Genomic DNA, 20,586 nt, shown 5'->3' with positions numbered 1-20,586 from the left:
AACAGACTGACAGATTTCTAAATACTATATTTCACCATATAAGCACTGTTTACTGTTATAAAAAAGTGTGAAAAGCAAAACTCTGGTGGGTGCAACAAGATGTCCACTTGCCTCGCCTCCTTCTTAATATATCCTTACTGTGGAGGAGTGCGGGATGTAGCAAGAAGGCGGAGACAGAATGTCACTTCCGTTACATATTCTGATGGGTCGCCAAATCTGAAGAAACACCAGCGATGTGCCAATGCACGTCACCCCGTCTTTAGAGGTGGGTCTACACCGCACGCCTATGCCGGAGAATCGTCCTAGGTTTAGCTTCAGCTGCTCCATTAGCGGAATTTAGAGCCAAACATCCAGCACCCCCCACTGAGGATTGGCTCCCTCAGTGGATACGTACATATTTTACACAGCTTTAAACATGCAGCATGTTAGTCTCGGCTTGAGCACTGCCAAATGGACTCACTCATACACCAGGCTGTTTAAAAGGTAGGGCTTTGCCCCTGACAGGGAAACCTTGCTTTTGCCATTTCTCCTGTGTGTCATATGTCTACCCAGTTTTCATTGTTTTACATTTTGGGTTCAGACAGTTTTATCTGATTGCTGTGTAGTCCACGGGGCATGACTTCTGGGTGCATGTTTTTGTACCTCATACTGGTCATGCGGTTTCCTCACCTGATGGGCTGTGAAGACTGCCTTAGCCACTTTGACTCTTAATGCTTGCCTTGCATTTATGTGTTGTATGTTGTGTTTTTTTGCAAGTATTCAATCATCTATGAATATATTGTAAATCATTACCTGATATCAATGGTCTTGCCCATATAATGTGTTGCAATGTGACTTAGCAACCATGTCTGGAATTTCACATATTTATTATCTATTTTCATTTTAATAGGAGTATTTGCATTGCCTATTACAATAGGTCATATTTATACCCCTTCCATATATATCAATTTATCACCTCTGAACAGCGCCCTTTCCTTGAGTTTACATATCTTTTGGACCCCATTTAGGTGGAGTTCTCAATTAGGGAGGCTGCAGGTCACCATTTCCTAAGCACAGATATTTGTTGATATAATATAGCCGACATGTTTACCTACTTTCTCTTCAATGGGAGAGAATCTTTTGAACAAACATCCTAAAAACATTGATGTTTCCACCGGCTCCCTGTACTACGTCATATTGACAGCAGAGCTTACAAAGAGAACTAAAGCATGTCCAATTGGCTAAAGAGAAGTGGCTACACAGGTCCTCTTTTCTTCTACATGAGCCTACTGGGCATAATGTTGAGAAAGGGCCCTAAATGTGACTTGAAAATGGTGGCGGTACTTTGTTGCCTATATATATATATATATATATATATATATATATATATATATATATATATATATATATATATATATATATATATATATACACACACACACATATATACACACGTGTGTGTGTGTGTGTGTGTGTGTGTGTGTATATATACACACACACACACACACATATATACATACATACACACACACACACACACACACACACATACATACATATACACACACACATACATACATACATATACACACATACATACATATACACACATACATACATACATACATATATATACACATATACATATATACACATACACACACACGGGTATAAGTGCTTTTACATTTTCCTTGGAAATGGTGGGGCAGGAGTAGTAATTGGTCGTGTGAATGTGTCATGTGATTGGTCTGTCTGGCAAGCCAGCTAGCTGAGTGGAGCTGTGCTGTGGAGAAGATGGCTGTGAAATGCATAATAAAATAAAAAAAAAAGGGAAGAAAAGAAGAAGTGGTGTGGAAAACACTCGCCCCAGTTTGGCTTTCTATTTCTTTACCTAACTGCAGTGAACTTGTATGGCAATTTTCTTCAACCCTTATCAGAAGACGCTCCTGTCGAGGTGTTCTCTTCTGTAGGTGGCCTGGAAGTCCGAGATGGTTGCAGTTTCATTTTTGCTAAATTTTTGTATCACTTTTGCTACAGTAGTCCGAGTGATAAGTAAAGCTTTGCTGATCATCTTGTAGCCTTCACCTTTATGTAAAGAAATTATTTTCTTTCTCAGTCCCTGTGACATTTCTCTTCCATGTGGTGCCATTGCTGACAACATGAAATGAGAAGGGGTTTTCTTTGTTAAGTAATGCCCTTTTAAAACCAAAAGAACACCTGTTTAACCACTTCCTGACCAGCGCACGACGATGTACGTCGACAGAATGGCACTGGCAGGCATATTTGCGTACAGGTACGTCCAATATTCAATGCCGCCCTGCCATCGGGAGCACACCACCGGCGGTGCGCTCCCGCGCTGGTCGGGACCCCCGCGAGTAAGGTCGCGGGACCCGCGGACTCGATCGCCGCGGGCATCCCCGCGATCGTCTCACGGAGCGACCGAATGGAGGAAATGCCGTGTAAACAACTTTTCTCCATCCTGCCTAGCAACTAGTGACGCTGATCTCTGCTCCATGTGATTGGAGCAGAGATCAGTGTTCACTAAATGAAAGCCCAACCCCCCCCACAGTTAGTAACACACCCCTACACTGCCACCCACTGGTTAACCCCTTCACTGCCAGTGTCATTTACACAGGAATCACTGCATTTATATAGCAGTGATTACTGTATAAATGACAATGGTCCCAAAAATGTGTCAAAAATGTCCGATGGGTCCCCCACAATGTCGCAGTCACAATAAAAATTGCTGATCGCCGCCATTACCAGTAAAAAAATAAATAAAAAATTAATAAAAATGCTATAAAACTATCCCCTATTTTGTAAACGCTATAACTTTTGCGCAAACCAATCAATAATCACTTATTGCGATTTTTTTTACCAAAAATATGTAGAAGAATACGTATCGGTCTAAACTGAGGGAAAAAAATGTTTTTTTATATATTTTTGGGGGATATTTATTATAACAAAAAGTAAAAAATAATGCGTTTTTTCCAAAATTGTCGCTCTATTTTTGTTTATAGCGCAAAAAATAAAAAACCGCAGGGGTGATCAAATACCACCAAAAGAAAGCTCTATTTGTGGGGAAAAAAAAGGACGTCAATTTTGTTTGGGAGCCACGTCGCACGACTGTGCAATTGTCAGTTAAAGAGACGCAGTGCCGAATCGCAAAAAGTGATCTGGTCTTTGACCAGCAAAATGGTCCAGTCTGCAAGTGGTTAATGAATAATTAGACTCACCTGTAGTCGAATTATTGTTAATTAGGATTCTGTCTAAAATTGTACTTTGCTCCTGAGGCCCTTTTCACACTGGGGCAGTTTTCAGGCGCTACAGCGCTAAAAATAGCGCATGTGTAGCGCCTGAAAAATCTGGCCCCTTTCACTCCAGTGTGAAAGCCGGAGGGCTTTCACACTTGAGTGGTGCACTGGCAGGACGGTGAAAAAATTCCTGCTAGCCGCATCTTTAGAGCGGTGAAATCAATGGGGCAGCGCGGCTATACTGCCGGCAAAGCGCCACTGCAGCTGCGATTTGCAGGCAGTTTTAACCCTTTTTCGGCCGCAAGCGGGGGTTAAAACCGCCCCGCTGGCGGCCGCATACCACCGCTAAAATGACGGTAAAGCGCCGCTAAAAATAGCGGCGCTTGACCGCTGATGCCCGCACCGCCCCAGTGTGAAAGGGGCCTAATTGATGGAGCAATAACGAAGGAGTAGCCCACACCTGGCCATGAAACAGCTTTTGATTCAATTTTCCAATTACTTTGTCCCCTTGAAAAAGGGGGGGTAGCTATTCTTAAGAGTCGTGCATTTAGTCATGTCCTAAACCCTTCCTCCGATTTGGATGTACACACCCTCAAAATAAACCTGACAGTGTGCACATTCAGCCCATATCCATTATAGAATTATAGCTTGAATATGTTTTGGTAAATACCTTAAAAAATTCTGCCTGTGTCTAAATATATATGGACCCAACAGTAGGTTCCCTGAGACCGGAAAGTTATTTCAAGGGTTCCTCTGTGTTGAAAAGGTTGAGAAAAGCTGCTTTAAATACAAGGTTACAGTGCCTTGAAAAAAATATTCACACCCCTGGAAATTTTCCACATTTTGTCATGTTACAACCAAAAACCCAAATGTATTTTTTGGGGATTTTTTGTGATAGACCAACAATGTGGCACATAATTGCGAAGTGGAAAGAAAAATAAATGTTTTTCAGAATTGTTTACAAATAAATGTTTGAAAAAAATGTGGCGTGCATTTGTATTCACAGTATCTGAGTGAATCCTTTGTAGAACCACCTTTCGCTGCAATTACAGCTGCAAGTCTTTTTGGGTACCGTATGTCTCTACCAGCTTTGAACATCTAGTGTGACATTTTTGACAAATTCTTCTTTGTAAAATAGTTTAAGCTCCGTCTGATTGGATGAAGAGCATCTGAACAGCAACTTTCAAGTCTTGCCACAGATTCTCAATTGGCTTTAGGTCTGGACTTTGACTGGGTCATTCAAAAACATGAACATGCCTTGATCTAAACCACTGGTTCTCAACCTCTAGTGCTGTCACTCCTTGATAAAATTTCCCAAGTTGTGGGGACCCCTAACAGTAAAATTATCTTCGTAGCACAGGTTGTCGGCACCCAAGGCTAGACAAGTAATTCGCGCCTCCAACCAACAGATATTTAGCGCTCCCTGAGTCCCTTCCACACGTACACTATTAAAACCCCTTATGGTACATTTTAGGATGTACCACTCCTTTTTCCCTTTTCTCTCTCTCCTAATTTCTTGTTTTTTCCCCCCCCATCCCTCTCTAGCCGTCTGTGCTCTTATTCTCTCTCCCCCTTTCTTTGTTTCTCCCCCTCTTTTCCTCTCCCTTTGTTCCTCCCTCTCTATTTTTATTCCTTCTTACTCCTTGGTGTGGGTGTGTGTGGGTGTGGGATGGGTATGGGTAGCAGTGCTGGGGGGGGATTTCTGATCAGCCAACTTAGGTGCTCTTGCTCAAGGTCATCTCCTCATCAGAGAAATGTAGTGGAGACCTTTAATGGCAACTATAATCAGAGGTAGTTTTACTCATTTACTCATGTGTCTCGGACTTTGTGGTGTCTTGTAGCAGTGACACCTATGCAAAATCAGGTGATGGGGTCTCCTCCAGCCCCTCCCACTTCACATTCTTCACCAGTCAGCTGACCTCAAGTATCTGCCCCCCAGCCATGCCATAAATTGAACAGGCGGCAGCGAAGAGGCTGAGTGGACGGCCACAGGTTCCAGGAACATCCCAGCTGGGCGGCCATGAAAAGGGTGGAAGAGTGGTACAGGCTTCAGGAACAGTCCAAGATTTGGTGACCCCTGGCAAATCGCCATTCGACCCGCAGGTTGAGAACCACTGATCTAAACCATTCCATTGTAGCCCTGGCTGTATGTTTTTATTTTTTTATTTTTTTTTAACAGTTAACGTTTTTATTTAGAAAAACAGTATAAAAAAGGTGACATTGACACAGTAAATGGACAACAGATATATGTAGTGAGTCACAAGGTCCGAGTTAACAATAGAGCTACAGCTAGCAGACATTCAGTCGGTCACATGATAAGAATCATCAGTGTAAACCTATCAGTATTCATAATCCCGGTAACCATTGGCAGAAGGGGGAGGGAAGGGGCTCGGGAATGGGGGGAAAAAAAAATAAAAAATAAAAAAAAAGGGGGGGGGAGCGGTAGAGGGATCCCACATTAGAGTGACGTTACCAGCTACAGCCATGGAGCATTATTGAGGGGAGCCCAAGCATCTGGGATTCACCCATTTGCCCTAAAGCTCCTATGCATATGCATGAACCTATTGAGACCAGACCTTATCAAACTTTTTAGGGCAGTTTCTACTCTATGTTAGCTTGTACAGAGGCAAAACAGAATTTATCGTGGCTGTCCACATATGGTGCGTGGGGGGGCTGGGCTGCTTCCATCTGAGGAGAATCTCCTGCCTGGCATAGTATAGGGCATAAAACAAAATTAGTTTCTCATGCCTAGACGCTTCAACATCTTCCATGCTGCCTAATAAAGCTAGGGCCGGATCCAGTCCGAGAGGGACCAATAACCCAAGTGCATCCAGGTTGCCCATGACCCCCTCCCAATATGGCCGCAGCAAAGGTAACGACCATACCACGTGGAAAAAGGTACCGGGGGTCACACTACACCTGGAACAAAGATCACTCGTTCCAGGATATATGTTGGTCAACCGCACATGGGTATATTATGCCCTATGTAGGAATTTGTTTTGAATAAAACAGTCCCTTGCTGAAATCATTTTTTGTGGTGTACTCAGATACTATGTCCTCCCAGCTGTCCTCTGTCAGCCCTCCACTTAGTAAGGACCTTTGTCAGAGATGTCATGTATGCAACGGAGAGGTAGAAATATAGGGAGGACAAGGGTTTGTCCATTACCTTGGCAATGAGCAGTCGTTCAATTGCGTCAGTCTGTAGGGTCAAAGGGCCAGGAAACTGGGCTTGTCTTGCGTGTTTGCGTTGATAGTATCTAAACTTCATGAAGGTAGGAAGGTTATGTTTAGCTTTCAGTGTCTCAAAGGAGAAGGACCCATTCATGTAAATATGCTTAACGGTGAGTATCCCCCTAGCCCCCCACAACTGAGGATCCGGAAGCCCGTGGAGGTATGGCAGTGAGGGGTTCCCCCAAAGGGGCGTGTGGGGGGAGATGGTAGAGTCTGACCTGTAGATGGCTCTCGCCCTGTGCCACACCTGTATGGTTGTACGCATAAGAGATGTTATGTGGGGGTGGGCCCCCTATAGGGCAAGTTAGTTAGCACTGCGTAAGATCCCAAGATGGCCGCCTCAAGGGCCACCGCCTGGTTCTGCCTGGGCTGGCCAAACCACCATCGAACGTCACCAAAACTGCCGCCCAGAAGTATCACTGGAAGTGGGGCAGCGCCAGGCCCCCCCGGGACAGGGGAAGCTGGAGCATCCCCCTCGCCAATCTTGGGGTTTTCCCGGCCCAGACAAAGGCAGAAACAATAGAGTCCAGTTTCTGAAAAAAGGTTTTGGGGATAAGGCAAGGAGTGTTCCTAAATAAATAAGTGAATTTGGGAAGGTAAATCATTTTTATTAGATTCACTCTGCCCACAGGGGACAGCGGCAGGGTCTTCCATAGCTGGCATTTCTTACCAAGTTGGGTCAGGAGGGGGGAGAGATTGTCAACCATGTATGCCCGCAGGGATTTCCCCGACAACCACCCCAAGGTATTTAAATTCTTTCACCCATTGGAGTGGTGTGTTAGCCACCCTGGGGTTCAGGTGATTAAGGGGGAAAAGGACTGATTTATCCCAATTAACTCCAACCCCTGAGTATTTCCTGAACTGGTTAATTATCTCGAGCGCAGAGGTTAAAGAGGAGCCAGCGTCAGCCAGGTATAACAGGGTGTCGTCCGCATACAATGAGATTTTTTCCTGGAGCACTCCAACCTGTATGCCGTTGACTCGTTGATTTTGGCGTAAAAGGATCGCCATGGGCTCAATTGCCAAGGCAAAAAGCCCTGGGGACAGGGGCAACCCTACCTGGTCCCCCTGTGCAGCCTAAATGGGGGGTGACAACAGGCCATTAACTCTTATCCAGCCTTTTCGGCATCAAGCGCAAAAACCACTCCCGCCCCCTCTCCTGCTGCCAGATCAATATGGGTAATGGGCAATATGGGTAAATAGCCTACAGATATTAATGTCCGTGCCTCTGCCCCATTCAGCCTGGTTGCCAAGATTTTGGCCAACAACTTGGCATCTACGTCAATCAGAGAGATCGGGCGATATGACTTGCAGAGTTCAGGGTCTTTGCCCGATTTAGGAATGACCACAATCACCGCCTCGGACATGGAGGCCCCCTCCCTCAATGAGGTCAGGAGCATAAAGTGAACGGGGTAAAAAAAAAAAAAAAAAAAAAAATTCACAGTGATAGTGCCAAATTGTAAAAGTAGGTTGTAGGAGGTACTGATGGCATACTTGCATCACTTACTTCAGCCCGCACGGATCGTGTCGAGCCAGGACTCCTCCTCAGGAGACGTAAAAAATCTCACTCGCTCTCCATCTTGGACTCGGAGTCTGGCAGGGAAAAGCATGCTGTACTGCAGATTCTTGGCGCGAAGGCGGGAGCGTACATGGTCGAATGATTTCCTTTGTCGCTGTGTCTCGATCGAATAGTCCGGGAAGATAAGGAGCTTAGCACTCTCAAACTTGAGGTCTCCCACACTTCTAGCTTCCCGCAGAATAAGATCACAAGCCCGATAATTCAGCAGTTTAAAGATATATGTACGCGGGGGGGCCCCCTTGTGGACCTCTAACCGCGGGGATCCTGTGGGCTCGTTCCACTATGAAGTGAGGGGAGAAGGGGGCTAGAGGCAGGAGTGAGCGCAACAGCCGCTCTGTAAACCCGGTGGTGTCATTCCCCTCAGGCAGACCAATGATATGCAGGTTGTTGCGTCTGCTGCGATTCTCAGAATCTTCAGCACGGGATTCTAGATGCTTGGCCCTGATCTTTAATGATTGGAGGTCATTCGCATGGTCCCTCTGCACATCCTCAACAGCAGACACACGATGTTCCAACTCAGCCACTCTGCCCTTAAAAGCATCAATGTCCCTCTTGATCAGGCCCAGTTCAATATACACACTGTCTATTTTCTCAGTAAGGGCCGTTTTGCACCCATTAATAGCCTTCAGGAGGGCTGTGTGTTCAGGGGGGGCCTGAGGAGCTGCAGCCTCATGACTCACCTCCTCGCACTGTGCTGACATGCTGACAGGGACAGCTGCGGCCTTCTCCACCATGTGCTGTGTGGTCCCGGGATTCTTGTGGCTCTGTCGGCCCGCTGTGCCCCCTCTTGTGTCCGGGCATGAGCAAGCACTTCCAGGGGACCCAACAGGGCTGGCTTGGCGGCGGATAGGCTCCCAGCACTGCGAGATTGCAGGATAAATCATCCGGACGGCGGAGCGCAGCTGAAACACGTCCGCTCCGGTCGCCATCTTGGGCACCCCCCCCCCCCCCGGCTGTATGTTTAGGGTCATTGTCCTGCTGAAAGGTGAACCACCGCCCCAGTCTCAAGTCTTTTGCAGACTAACAGGTTTTCTTCTAAGATTGCCCTGCATTTGGCTCCATCCATCTTTCCATCAATTCTGACCAGCTTCACTGTCCCTGCTGAAGAAAAGCATTGCCACAACATGATGCTGTCACCACCATGTTTCACAGTGAAGATGGTGTGTTCAGTGTGATGTGCAGTGTTCGTTTTCTGTCAACATATAGCGTTTTGCTTTTAGGCCGAAAAGCTACATTTTGGTCTCATCTGACCAGAGTACCTTCTTCCACATATTTGCTTTGTCCCCCACACAGGTTCTCGCAAATGGACTTCTTTTGGCCCTTTCAATAATGGCATTCTTCTTGCCACTCTTCCATAAATGCCAGATTTTTGAAGTGCAGGGCAAATAGTTGTCCTGTGGACAGTTTCTCCCACCTGAGCTGTGGATTTCTGCAGCTCCTCGAGCGTTACCAAGGGCCTCTTGGCTGCTTCTCTGATTAATGCTCTCCTTGCCCGGCCTGTCAGTTTAGGTGGACGGCTGTGTCTTGGTAGGTTTGCAGTTGTGCCATATTCTTTCCATTTTCAGATGATGGATTGAGATGTTCAAAGCTTGTGATTTTTTTTTTTTTTTTTTTTTTTTTTTTTTTTTATAACCTAACTCCGCTTTAAACTCCTAAACAACTTCATCCCTGACCTGTCTGGTATGTTCCTTGCCTTCATGATGCTGTTTGTTCACTAAGGTTTTCCAGCAAACCTCTGAGGGCTTCACAGAACAGCTGCATTTATACTGGGATTAAATGACACACAGGTGGACTCTATTTTAGGAATTAGGTGACTTCTGAAGGCAATTGGTTCCACTAGATTTTAGTTAGGCGTATCAGAGTAAAGGGAGATTAATACGAATGCACGCCACACTTTTCACATATTTGTAAAAAAAAAAAATTGAAACATTTCTAATTTTCTTTCCACTTCACAATTATGTGCCACTGTGTTGGTCTATCACATAAAATCCTAATAAAATACATTTTATGTTTTTGGTTGTAACATGACAAAATGCAGAAAATGTCAAGGGGTATGAATACTTTTTCAAGGCACTGCATCTGTCCACAAAGATCCTTGTTCAGGCACTTCTGTTATCGAGTGACAATGCTCTGTTCCTGTCTCCTAACTGTGAACATGGTGCCCCTGGGTAGAGGCCAAGTAGCCACGGCCAGCACTAATTATGCAGCTAGCTCAGCAATGACATTGAGCTGCAGCAAGGGCATGCAGACAGGAAGTGACTGCAAAGAAGAAGGAGGCGATCAAAAGCACTGAGATACAAAAAGGGAATGAAAAAAAAAAAAAAAATGATATTTTATTAAAAAGGAAGATATGGAAACGGTTTATAGTGCAATGTGCTTAAGAAAATGAAATGTCAACCAGTTAGGAGTGGACTTATATCTACTTTGAAAGAAATGGTGTACGCCACAATTTTTATAGCGGGAGAGATCCGCAAAACTATAATCAATCCATTCAGATGCCGTATAGGCTGAACCATCACATCAGAGGAAGCTTCAGGACAGTTCAGCACAGGTACAGACAGCTCACACACTGTTTATGTAAATTCAGTGAGAAATCTTATTAATTCTAGATGTATAGTATACGTGAAATGTAAACCTTCCATTACATTAGGCTATGCCTTTATCAAATACAGGAAAGTCGTTATTTTTCGCCAACGCACAGATTTATTTTTATTTTTCAGCTGCGACTTGTCAAACAGAACAGAAAATGGCATAAATCATTTAGCTGGTAAATAAAGCTTTAGGAAAACGACAGCTATGGAAACCAATATGGTGATCATCAGTGACATTAGAAAGATCGTTAGAAAATGGAAAAGCAGAAATATTACCTCTCCTTCGCCCATATGTCCTTGCTGCGTGTCAGAGAAAGAAAAGAGCCTTTCAGACAATGTCATCATGATTAGGAAATCTAATTACATCCCCTGTACAGTATCTCATTTACTGACATCTCTGAAATGACCGCACAGAATTTATAATAATAGACGCTCACATGTTCTCTCTGCACCATACATTTCCAGCACAAGAAGAAAAACAACAGTCAAGGCATTGCAGTTTATGTAATCAGTCATTACCAGACCGACATGCATGCAATTTAGAACACGTCAACTGATAACCGGATGGAAATGAACTGAACATGAATGTGTACAATGTATGAAGTAAACACAGACAAATGGAGATTCAGACACTGTCATTTCCCCTAAATATTAGATGCACCTACACTAAAAATGTATATTACCCACAGACCTAAAAAAGGAGGCTTACAAAAAACAAACACTGTCACTATCTCTAACAAAACTGGCCTTCGACTGGAAAGACTAAGCAGCATCAAACGGCGTCATCATTTCATTTACTAAACTATTGCTATAGAATACCCAGGGAACCCCTATACAAGGCCACATGCAATACGTAACATCAACTTTAAGAAATGCCAGCACTGATGCCCCGTTCACATCTGCCGATTTGGGATTGTGTGCAGAATTGCAGCAAATTGCCTGCACTTCCAAAATCGCAATCGTGGCAAAAACGCGCCATACATGTTTGGGGACCATTCATTTTGAATTGCATCGCGCATAGATTGTCGCCCCAAAAAAAGTTCCTGCTCCCTTTTGGGCAACAATCACGGCAAAACCACACCACATTTGAGGTGCCATTTAAAATGAATGCCACCCAAACATGCATGGCGCGTTTTGTCAAAATTGCAGTGGGATTCAGAATCATGCCGATTCTGTTAATCTCAAAATCACCAGATGTGAACGGTGCTTGAAACTCATTCTCATCACTGTTTAAATTGGAGACAGGATACCTGTATTTTGACAGGTATCCTGTTCCCACTTCCGGAAGACTCCGCCACGGGATATTGACGTCACGGTTCGGCTCCCTCCCCTTCCCCCTGTTGCCAGGCCAGTAGAAAAGAAGAGCGGAGCTTTGCACATGAGCAGTAGGCTTCCCGGCATGAAGCCTTAAGACCTCACCCACAATGGGTGAGCCTTAAAGCTTTACCCGCAATGGCGGCTGCAGGACCCAACAGCTTATGGAATCGTCATCAGTGTCCTAATATTAAAAGCAGCAGCTGCAGTATATGTAGCCGCTGGGTTTTAATTTTTGCAGCGGTGGGCAGATCTCTTCTTTGAGGCACAATGTGCTAGAATGCATTGCATACTAACACATTACGTAAGACGTACCTTGAAACAAAGCCCTCCCAGTGGTAACTGCAGCAGAGGCTTCCATTTTCACCCGGTCTTCCTTAGTGGGTCCGTGGGTTACATAGTTAGTAAGGTTGAATAAAGACACCAGTCCATCCAGTTCAACCCGAGTGAGCATCTACAATTGTCCCTATCCCTGTACATCGCACACTCACATCAGTCCCTATTTGAATTGCAGAGCCACGATGAGGTGACTCATGCATGCAGAACTCTGAAGGAATGGCATGGGTATGCAGACGTCAACGGCTGCTGCTCACTAGAATATCTCCTAAACTGGTGCACTGTTAGGAGATATATTAATTTATTATAAGCTTACCTGTAGGTAAATAAAAATGTAGAGTTTACTACTACTTTAACCACTTGCTGCCGGCCTACCGTCAAATGACAGAGGGACGGTGCAGCTCTCGTTCTGTGTGGACATCATATGACTGCGCACCCGCATGGCCAAAGCTAATGATCGCGGCCACACTGTGTTGCTAGGACACGGTGTGACCCCAATCTCTGTAAAGGGCCACCGACGCAGCTCTTTAACCATATGGTTGGCTGTGTCCAATCACAGACGGTCACATGTAAATACAGGAAGTGCCAGGAATCATCTCTCATTGCCTCACACTGACAGTGTGCGGTGATGAGAGACAATCAGCGGCATCCCCTCACAGGGGATAACAGGGCATGTAATCAGGGCACTGATCATCAGTGCCCCGATTACAGTAAAGCTCCCATCTGTGACACACATCAGTGCCCATTACTGGTGCCAGTCAGTGCTGCCTTTAGTGCCCATCAGTGTTGTCCATATATTCCCATCAGTGTAGCATAATAGTGCCTCCTCTTCGCATATCAATGAAGGAGAAAAATTATTCACAAAATTTACTGACGAACTAAGAACCCCCCCCCCCCCCCCCAAAAAAAAAAATATCAAATCGGTCTTTAATTTTTTTTTGTACAAAATTAAAAACCCAGCTGTGATTAAATAACACCAAAAGAAAGCTCCATTTGTGTGAAGAAAATGATTAAAAACCCATTTGGGTACAGTGTTGCATGACCGTGCAATTGTCATTTAAAGCACAACAGCACTGAAAGCTGAAAAATGTCTCCAAATGATTCCACCCCTCTCTGGTGCCACATTTGGCACCGGAGGGGGTGCCAGCAGCTGCTAGCTTAATTTTTGAAGCGGTGGGCAGACCTCCACTTTAAGTTATGTGAAAGGGCTGTGGGGGGGGGTACCCGTTTTTGACAAGAACCCGTTCCCACTTTCAGGTCAGTTCGCTGTGACGATATGAGCCCTCCTCCTTGACCTGCAGCCTTCTGGGACACTTCAGAGGTCCCATAAGACTGCAGCTCATTCACAAAGCACATTGTGTTTCACGTGTGCACAGTAGGAAACAGGCTGTGAAGCCTCAAGGTTTCACTGCCTGTTTCCCTTAGTCAAGATGGTGGCACCAGCACCCGATAGCCAATTGATTAATTGGCTCGGGTGAGGACACCACTGGATGCCTGGACAGGTAAGTGCCCCAATATTCAAAGTCAGCAACTACAGTATTTATGTATTTTAATTTTTTTTTAAGGTCCCTGGAGCTCCTGTTTAATGGTGCATCCATCTACAGGAATATAGTTTTTTTTTTTTTTTTTTTTTTTACTACAAGCCCATACTTTACTCTTTAGGAAAGTATTTAAAAAAATAGATTTTTTTTTTTACGTTCAGCCAGAGCATTATCTGCATAATAAAATAGAGAAAACTGCTGTCATTTTTATATTTTGGATGCATAAAAATGGGCACAAATGCATGAGTGTGTTTTTCTGCATTACAATGTACAACAAATATTGTACTGCAATGCAGTGGTATAAGCGGTCTCCGCTCACTTTAGCTCATTTTACAAATGTCTTTTGGGTCACCTGCTATGGAGGTACGTTTTCATCTGCAGGAAATTATATAAAGTATAAAGAGTTCTTAGAGTTCAGAAGATGGCTTTACAGAAAGGAGGTTTTACCAACACATGCTTGAGTATGCATTATTAAAAAAAGGAAAGAACAAAAAAAGATATCAAAAAAGGGGGTAAATATATTATGAAACCATTGAAGCTCCTTCTTGCTTTGCCCAAGAGGATTAAAAAGAAAAAACAAAAAAAACAAAATACAAAGCATGCGTACAAAACTAAAATAAAAACGCCAAATAGTCCTGTACAGATCTGGGTATAGTAGCACATACAGTGGATATAGAAAAGAATCACCCCCCTTTAAAATAACATTTTGTTGCTTTGCAGCCTGCAATGAAGACCGACAGTTTTTGTTTTATCCAGCTGTATTTACCGAGTGCAACTTATAACACCCAAGTGAAAGATAGAACTCCAAATTCAAAAGCAGAAACACTGAGTTGGAAAAAGGATTACCCCCTCCTCCTAAAAATGACTTGTAAAACGCAATCAGGTGTAGCCAATCACCTTCTCAGTGGCACACAAAGCCATTTGAGTTTCAACTGTGATCATCTTGATTAGCTCAGCATGAAAATAGCTTTCCTGAAGAATTTCAGTCCCTAGTAGTGCAACTGAAGCAATCAACTATGGGTGGCAAGGCACTGTCAAAAGATCCCCGGGATAAAGTTGTGGACAGACACAAGTCAGGGCATGGATACTAAAAAACATCAAAGGCTTTATCAATGCCTAGAAGCCCAGTGAAATTCATTATTAAGAAGTGGACAGTATTTGGTACACCACAGACCCTCCCTGGATAAAGGACATCGCGCCAAACTGGATGAAAGAGCCGGGAAGAAACTGGTCAGAGAGGCTACCAAGAGGCCTACAGCAACTCTGAAGCAGGTGCAGGAATTTATGGACAAATGTGGATTGTATGGGAGGGTTGCAGGAAAAGCCACTCCTCAAGAAAGACCAAATGCAGTCATGACTGAGCTTTGCCAACGCGCACCTTGAAGATCCTGAGACCACATGGAAAAAGGTGTTCTGGTCAGAGGAAACTAAAATTTAATTATTTGGCCGCAACACCAAATAATATGTCTGTCGGAAATCCAATACAGCTCACTATCCAAATAAGATCATTCCTACAGTAAAGCATGGAGGTGGTAATATCCTGTTATGGGGACGTTCCGGTTCTCTGCAGTAGGGACTGGAGCACTTGTCAGGATAAAGGGAAAAATGGATGGGGCAAAATACTGTAAAATTTGAGGAAAATAGTCTGCCCTCTGCCAGAATGTTGTCAATGCGAAGAAAGTTCACTTTCCATCAGAACAATGACCCAAAGGAGAAAAAGGTGAATATCCTTGCATGGCTTAGTTAGAGCTCAGACTTAAATCTCATTGAAGATCTGTGGAATGACGTGAAGATTGCAGTCCACAAACGGTCACCATCAAATTGAATAGAACTTGAGCAGTTCTGGAAAGAAGAGTGGGAAGATATCGCAACGTCTAGATGTGCAGAGTAAAGCTGGCCATACACCTATAGATTATCTACAGATTTTCTATGGTTAGATGGAAAAAGTGCAACAGATTTCTCCATGTTCGCTAAACTGTGTGGATGGAGGAATCTCCCAATTTTTCCAGAAAATCTGCAGATAATCTATAAGTGTATGGCCAGCTTTAGTAGAGACATATCCCAAAAGACTAAAGACATATTAAAACCAAAAGGTGTTTCAACACAATGCTGAAGGGGGGGAGGAGGGGCAGTGTGGGGTTGGGGGGTACGGGGTGGTGATTGTTTTTCCACCTTGGATTTTTTTTTCCTGACATTTTGGGGTTATGCCTTTCACTTGAATGGTTAAAATTGCACTGAGTAAATACAGCTGGATAAAATCAGAAAACGGTGTGTCTATTTCAGGCTGCATACCCACTGTACTGTATAGTCATGGAAAAAAAAAAAGGCAATGTGACATTGGGAGTTCTAAATGTTAAATAGGTATTCTTATGCATGACACTAATAAATGTGTGCTCTGATATTCCAGGAGGGTGCATATGTATATGAAGAAAGAAGAAAAAAGCTGCGCTTGCTAATATATATGTGATACCACTATTAGTATAAAGTGTCAAGACTGTGCAATATTGATAATGAAAAAAAGTCCAATAAAATCCTAAAAATTGTGAATAGAAACTGTAGTTAGACACCACTACACGAATTGCACGCTTACCAGAGGCAAGCTTAATTAAAGCCTGTATGTATCCAACCATCAACTTGATAATAGTGCTTCCGCAGACCACCTGCAGTGGGAGAGACTTTCAGATTCACATCACTGTCATCACCCTTCCTTATAAGAACATAAATGACGGACAAGAGAAGGCAACAACTGATCGGAGCGCACCTCCGTCATAAATTCATGGAAATGAAAGAAAGATGGCCATAGTGTAAATCCGTAAACTATTTAATAAAGAATAAAAGTTGCACTTACATAAGTACCATAAAATAAGGCAGATAAAAAAAAACTGTTCGCCGGCCGGCAGCATACACCCGTTCGGATATGGTCGCGATGACGTCAGCGCGTCAACCTACCTACATACGTTTCGCCTAGAGATGGCATCATTACAGTCAAGCACAGAGGTGGGAAGCCGTATGCTTTGGGGCCGTTTCTCTGATAAAGGTACAGGCCGACTTTGCTGTATTGAGGGTCCAATGGGTGGGGCCACGTATTGTAAAATCTTGGATGAGAACCTGCGTCCCTCAGCCAGAACACCGAAGATGGGTCTTCCAGCATGGCAATGACCACAAACACACCACCAAGGCAACAAAGGAGTGGCTTAAGAAGCACATTAAGGTCATGGACGGCCTAGCCAGTCTCCAGACCTTAATCCTATAGAAAATTCATGGCAGGAGCTGAAACGAAGTTGCCAAGCGACAGCCAAGAATCCTTAAGGATTTACAGAAGATATGTAAAGAAGAGTGGACCAAAATACCTCCTGAGATGTGTGCAAGCCTGGTCACCAACTACAAGAAACGTCTTACCTCTGCTTGCCAACAAGAGTTTTTCCACCAAGTACTAAATCTTATTTTGCTTGGGGTCAAATACTTATTTTACTCACTAATCTGTAACTCAAATTTATAAAACATTTGTATCATGTGTTTTTTCTGCATTTTTGGTTGATATTTTGTCTTAAACCCATGATAAAAATGATTTCTTTGCAAGTAACATGGCCTGTGACTTTACTGGCTGCATGGGGTCTAAAGGGTGAGAGCAGCCAGTAAAAAAAAAAAAAAGTCACAGGCCATGTAGTTCTATTATAGATATCATCCTACGTATAGAACCTAATTTTATATTAAAAAAATTAAATACGGTAAAATAAAACAGTAAGCCATAGAAAGGAGGGCATTTGTTAACACTTCCTAAACAAACATAACATAGTAGCGCTCACACAGAGAACTACAACCACAAGCCAACTTCCTGTAATGGCAGTAGTACCACTAACAAGAAGTGGTATATTGCAGAGAAGGATGTACATTGTACTGACCACTGAAGAAACTGTAGATTACATATTCCTAGAATTCTTTAATAAACACTGGATGGCCAATGATCAGCCTGCTACATGAGGGGTGTATCACTGACAGTACTGGTGGGTATTTTTCATAGTGGGTAGGGACATTTTGGAGGCAGTAGTGGGGACATAGGTGGTAGAGGAAAAATGCTCAAAGGTAGGTAGGTTTAGGGTTGAGAAGGTAGGTTTACTGTACACAGATTTTCTACAAGTACCTCTTTGCAAAGCAAATTGTGGAGTACATTACAAAGTCAACATGACCAAGTTTCTGTCTGAGAGTGAGTGCTTTGGAGAAGTCACATTGTGCTGACAAGTCACTCTGTTATAGACAGGAAACAACATGAACACACACGGCATTCCCTGTTTGCCCCATGTCAGAAGGTGCAGCACAGAACGTATTCAGTCTAAAACTTTCATTTCCGTTCACTTTTCTTCTTGAACAAGTAAATGTTTCAGTTATCCATTTAGTGTACCTTAAAAAATACTTTTAAGGGCAACATCACTTCAGCTCTAGAAGATTTACCCCCCCCCCCTCTTCCTGACCAGGTCATTTTTTGCGATATGGCACTGCGTTACTTTGACGATCATGCGACACGGTAAACAAAAATATTTTATGTCCACCCCCCAAATAGAGTTTTTTTGGTGGTATTTGATTACATCTGTTTTTTCGACAATTTTGTAAAAAAAAACAAAAACGTATATAATATTAAATATACACAATAATAAAATTATATATATATATATATATATATATATATATATATATATATATATATATATATATATATATATATATATATATATATATATATATATATATATATATATATATATATATATATATATATATTTTTTTTTCTTAATGTCTTCATTAATTTAGGCCAAAGTATCTGCTACATATTTTTGTTAAAAAAACAAAAAACAAAGTGTATATTGATTGGTTTGCGCAAAAGTTATAGTGGCTACAAACTATGGAATAAATTTATGGAATTTTTATTTATTTAGTATTTTTTGTACTAGTAATGGCGGCGATCAGCAACTTCTAGCCAGCCTGCGATATTGCGGCGGACAAATCGGACACCTAAACTACACTTTTTTGGGAACCAATTACACCAATACAATGATTGGTGCTAAACATATGCACTGCCACTGTACTAATGACACTGGCAGGAAAGGGGTCATCAGGTGAGATGAAAGGGTTAAATGTGTGGCCAACGAGTTACAGTGTGCTGTTTTTACTAAGCAATGTACTGTTGACTTCCGGCTTGGCAGGAAGAAAAAAAAAAAAAAAAACAGCACGTTGCTGCTGTCAGAAGAGAGCCCTGTGTTTTTTTTTTTTTTATATACACAGAGCTCTCTTCTGTCCGTAGCAGTTGGTGCTGCAGCCAATCACAGCACAGCTGGGGCGACGGGCACGCTACCTACCCCGATACTGGGTTGAAGTGCACAAAAACAACACTTCGTTCACATCACTGTACAGCAGCACGGTGTGCTGCACAGGTACATGCAATCCCGTCCAGTCTGCTATGATAGCATGTACAAACAGAAGAGAAGTGCCCACAAATCCTGGTGCAATACCCTTTATTTTTGTAATAAAATAAATAAAAATACAAAGATGAAATCAGAGATCATCAATTGCATCTTCCCACCACAGTACTGTGCACCAAAAATCCTCCCCCTCGCTCCAGCTGATGGTGTTGCTATGGCAGCAGTCCTAGACGCAGCCTCCGCTATGTTTGATCACATACGCACTGACAGTTCACATACACATGAAGCCTCCGAGGTCACGTGATGCGAGCAGCTGGCTGCTTTAGGAATGTGTGAGCTGTGGCTACAACAAAATGTTTTGGAGGGCGTGGCCTCCTTTATCAAGTCCACCCAGCACCATAGTAAGCCACCTTTATTAGCTGGACTTGGTATGCGTAAATGTTCTAGAAAGTAGCATGTCTGCATTTTATTGCACATCACTGCAAGGCCGCTCTTTGCTGCGTTTCAGTGTGAATAGAACACATAATTGTTTTTTGTGCATCCAACCAGTGACTGGAGTTCTTCCATGCAGAAAGAGCTGGTCACCACTCTATATACAAATTTCCCATAAATCCACGTTATGTGCACTGTAAGATGCAAGCTTACCAAGAGGTCATTGGGACAAGGATTCCATTTTCTTCATGTATTTGTAGAAAATATAACACTTCCAGCCTGGAACCTATGAATAGAAGGCCTTATCTTATGTGTACAGCACCTCTATGCCCCTGAAAACTAAGGTGCCTCCTGGTCCGCAACTCTGCAACTCCATACCCCTTACTATTAGATAATAAAACACCCACCGCATTTATGAGCCAATTGTAAGATCTGTGAGCCAGTAACCAGGAAGGTTGTCAATCATCAGTGATGCCCAGTTCACACTACAGAAACGCAGTCCGGATTCGTTCCAGACGCTTTTCTGCATGCGCGTTTTTGATGCAGTCCAGTGCCCCCCCCCCCTCTTTTTTTCTTAACCTTTAAATAAGAACATGTTCCCATGCATTTTACATCATTCTAGTACAGTCCAGTGCAGTGCAGGAAAAATGCAGCATGTTCTACTTTTTTTCCTGGAACTGCAAGCACTAGTGTGAACTGTACCATTGAAAACCAAGCATACTTTCCATGCGTTTTTGATGCAGAAAAAAAAAAAAAATGCACTGGACTGCATGTGGTGTGAACTGGCCCTTATAAAGTTATTACTTTATATTTTTCTCCACAAGTATCAAATTTGTGCTGCAATGGTAAGTAATAACTGCAAAAAGCAAGTCTGAATCTTGGTTATTTTGAGTGAATGCAACATAGAACAGCTCT

The 20,586-nt window shown here is 43.1% G+C and overlaps 1 protein-coding gene across 3 annotated transcripts in view; it reads right to left on the bottom strand.

Moving 5' to 3' along the window:
* The window catches only part of CPEB4 (cytoplasmic polyadenylation element binding protein 4), a 124,058-nt gene that overhangs the window by 36,492 nt on the left and 66,980 nt on the right, over positions 1-20,586 (bottom strand). For 2 of the 3 annotated variants that reach the window (XM_077472851.1, XM_077472850.1), the window contains exon 4: positions 10,911-10,934. The exons of the other annotated variant lie outside the window; for it this stretch is intronic. In XM_077472851.1, the coding sequence (XP_077328977.1) occupies positions 10,911-10,934 (24 nt within the window). The remainder of the gene's footprint in view (positions 1-10,910; positions 10,935-20,586) is intronic. 3 annotated transcript variants of the gene reach the window in all.

The sequence above is a fragment of the Lithobates pipiens genome, unplaced genomic scaffold, assembly GCF_037356315.1.
Source record: "Lithobates pipiens isolate NorthernLeopardFrog02 unplaced genomic scaffold, aLitPip1_a1.2 Scaffold_8, whole genome shotgun sequence".
NCBI classification, from domain to species: domain Eukaryota; kingdom Metazoa; phylum Chordata; class Amphibia; order Anura; family Ranidae; genus Lithobates; species Lithobates pipiens.
The sequence above is the reverse complement of the archived record's forward strand: the minus strand, read 5'-3'. Positions and strand labels throughout refer to the sequence as shown.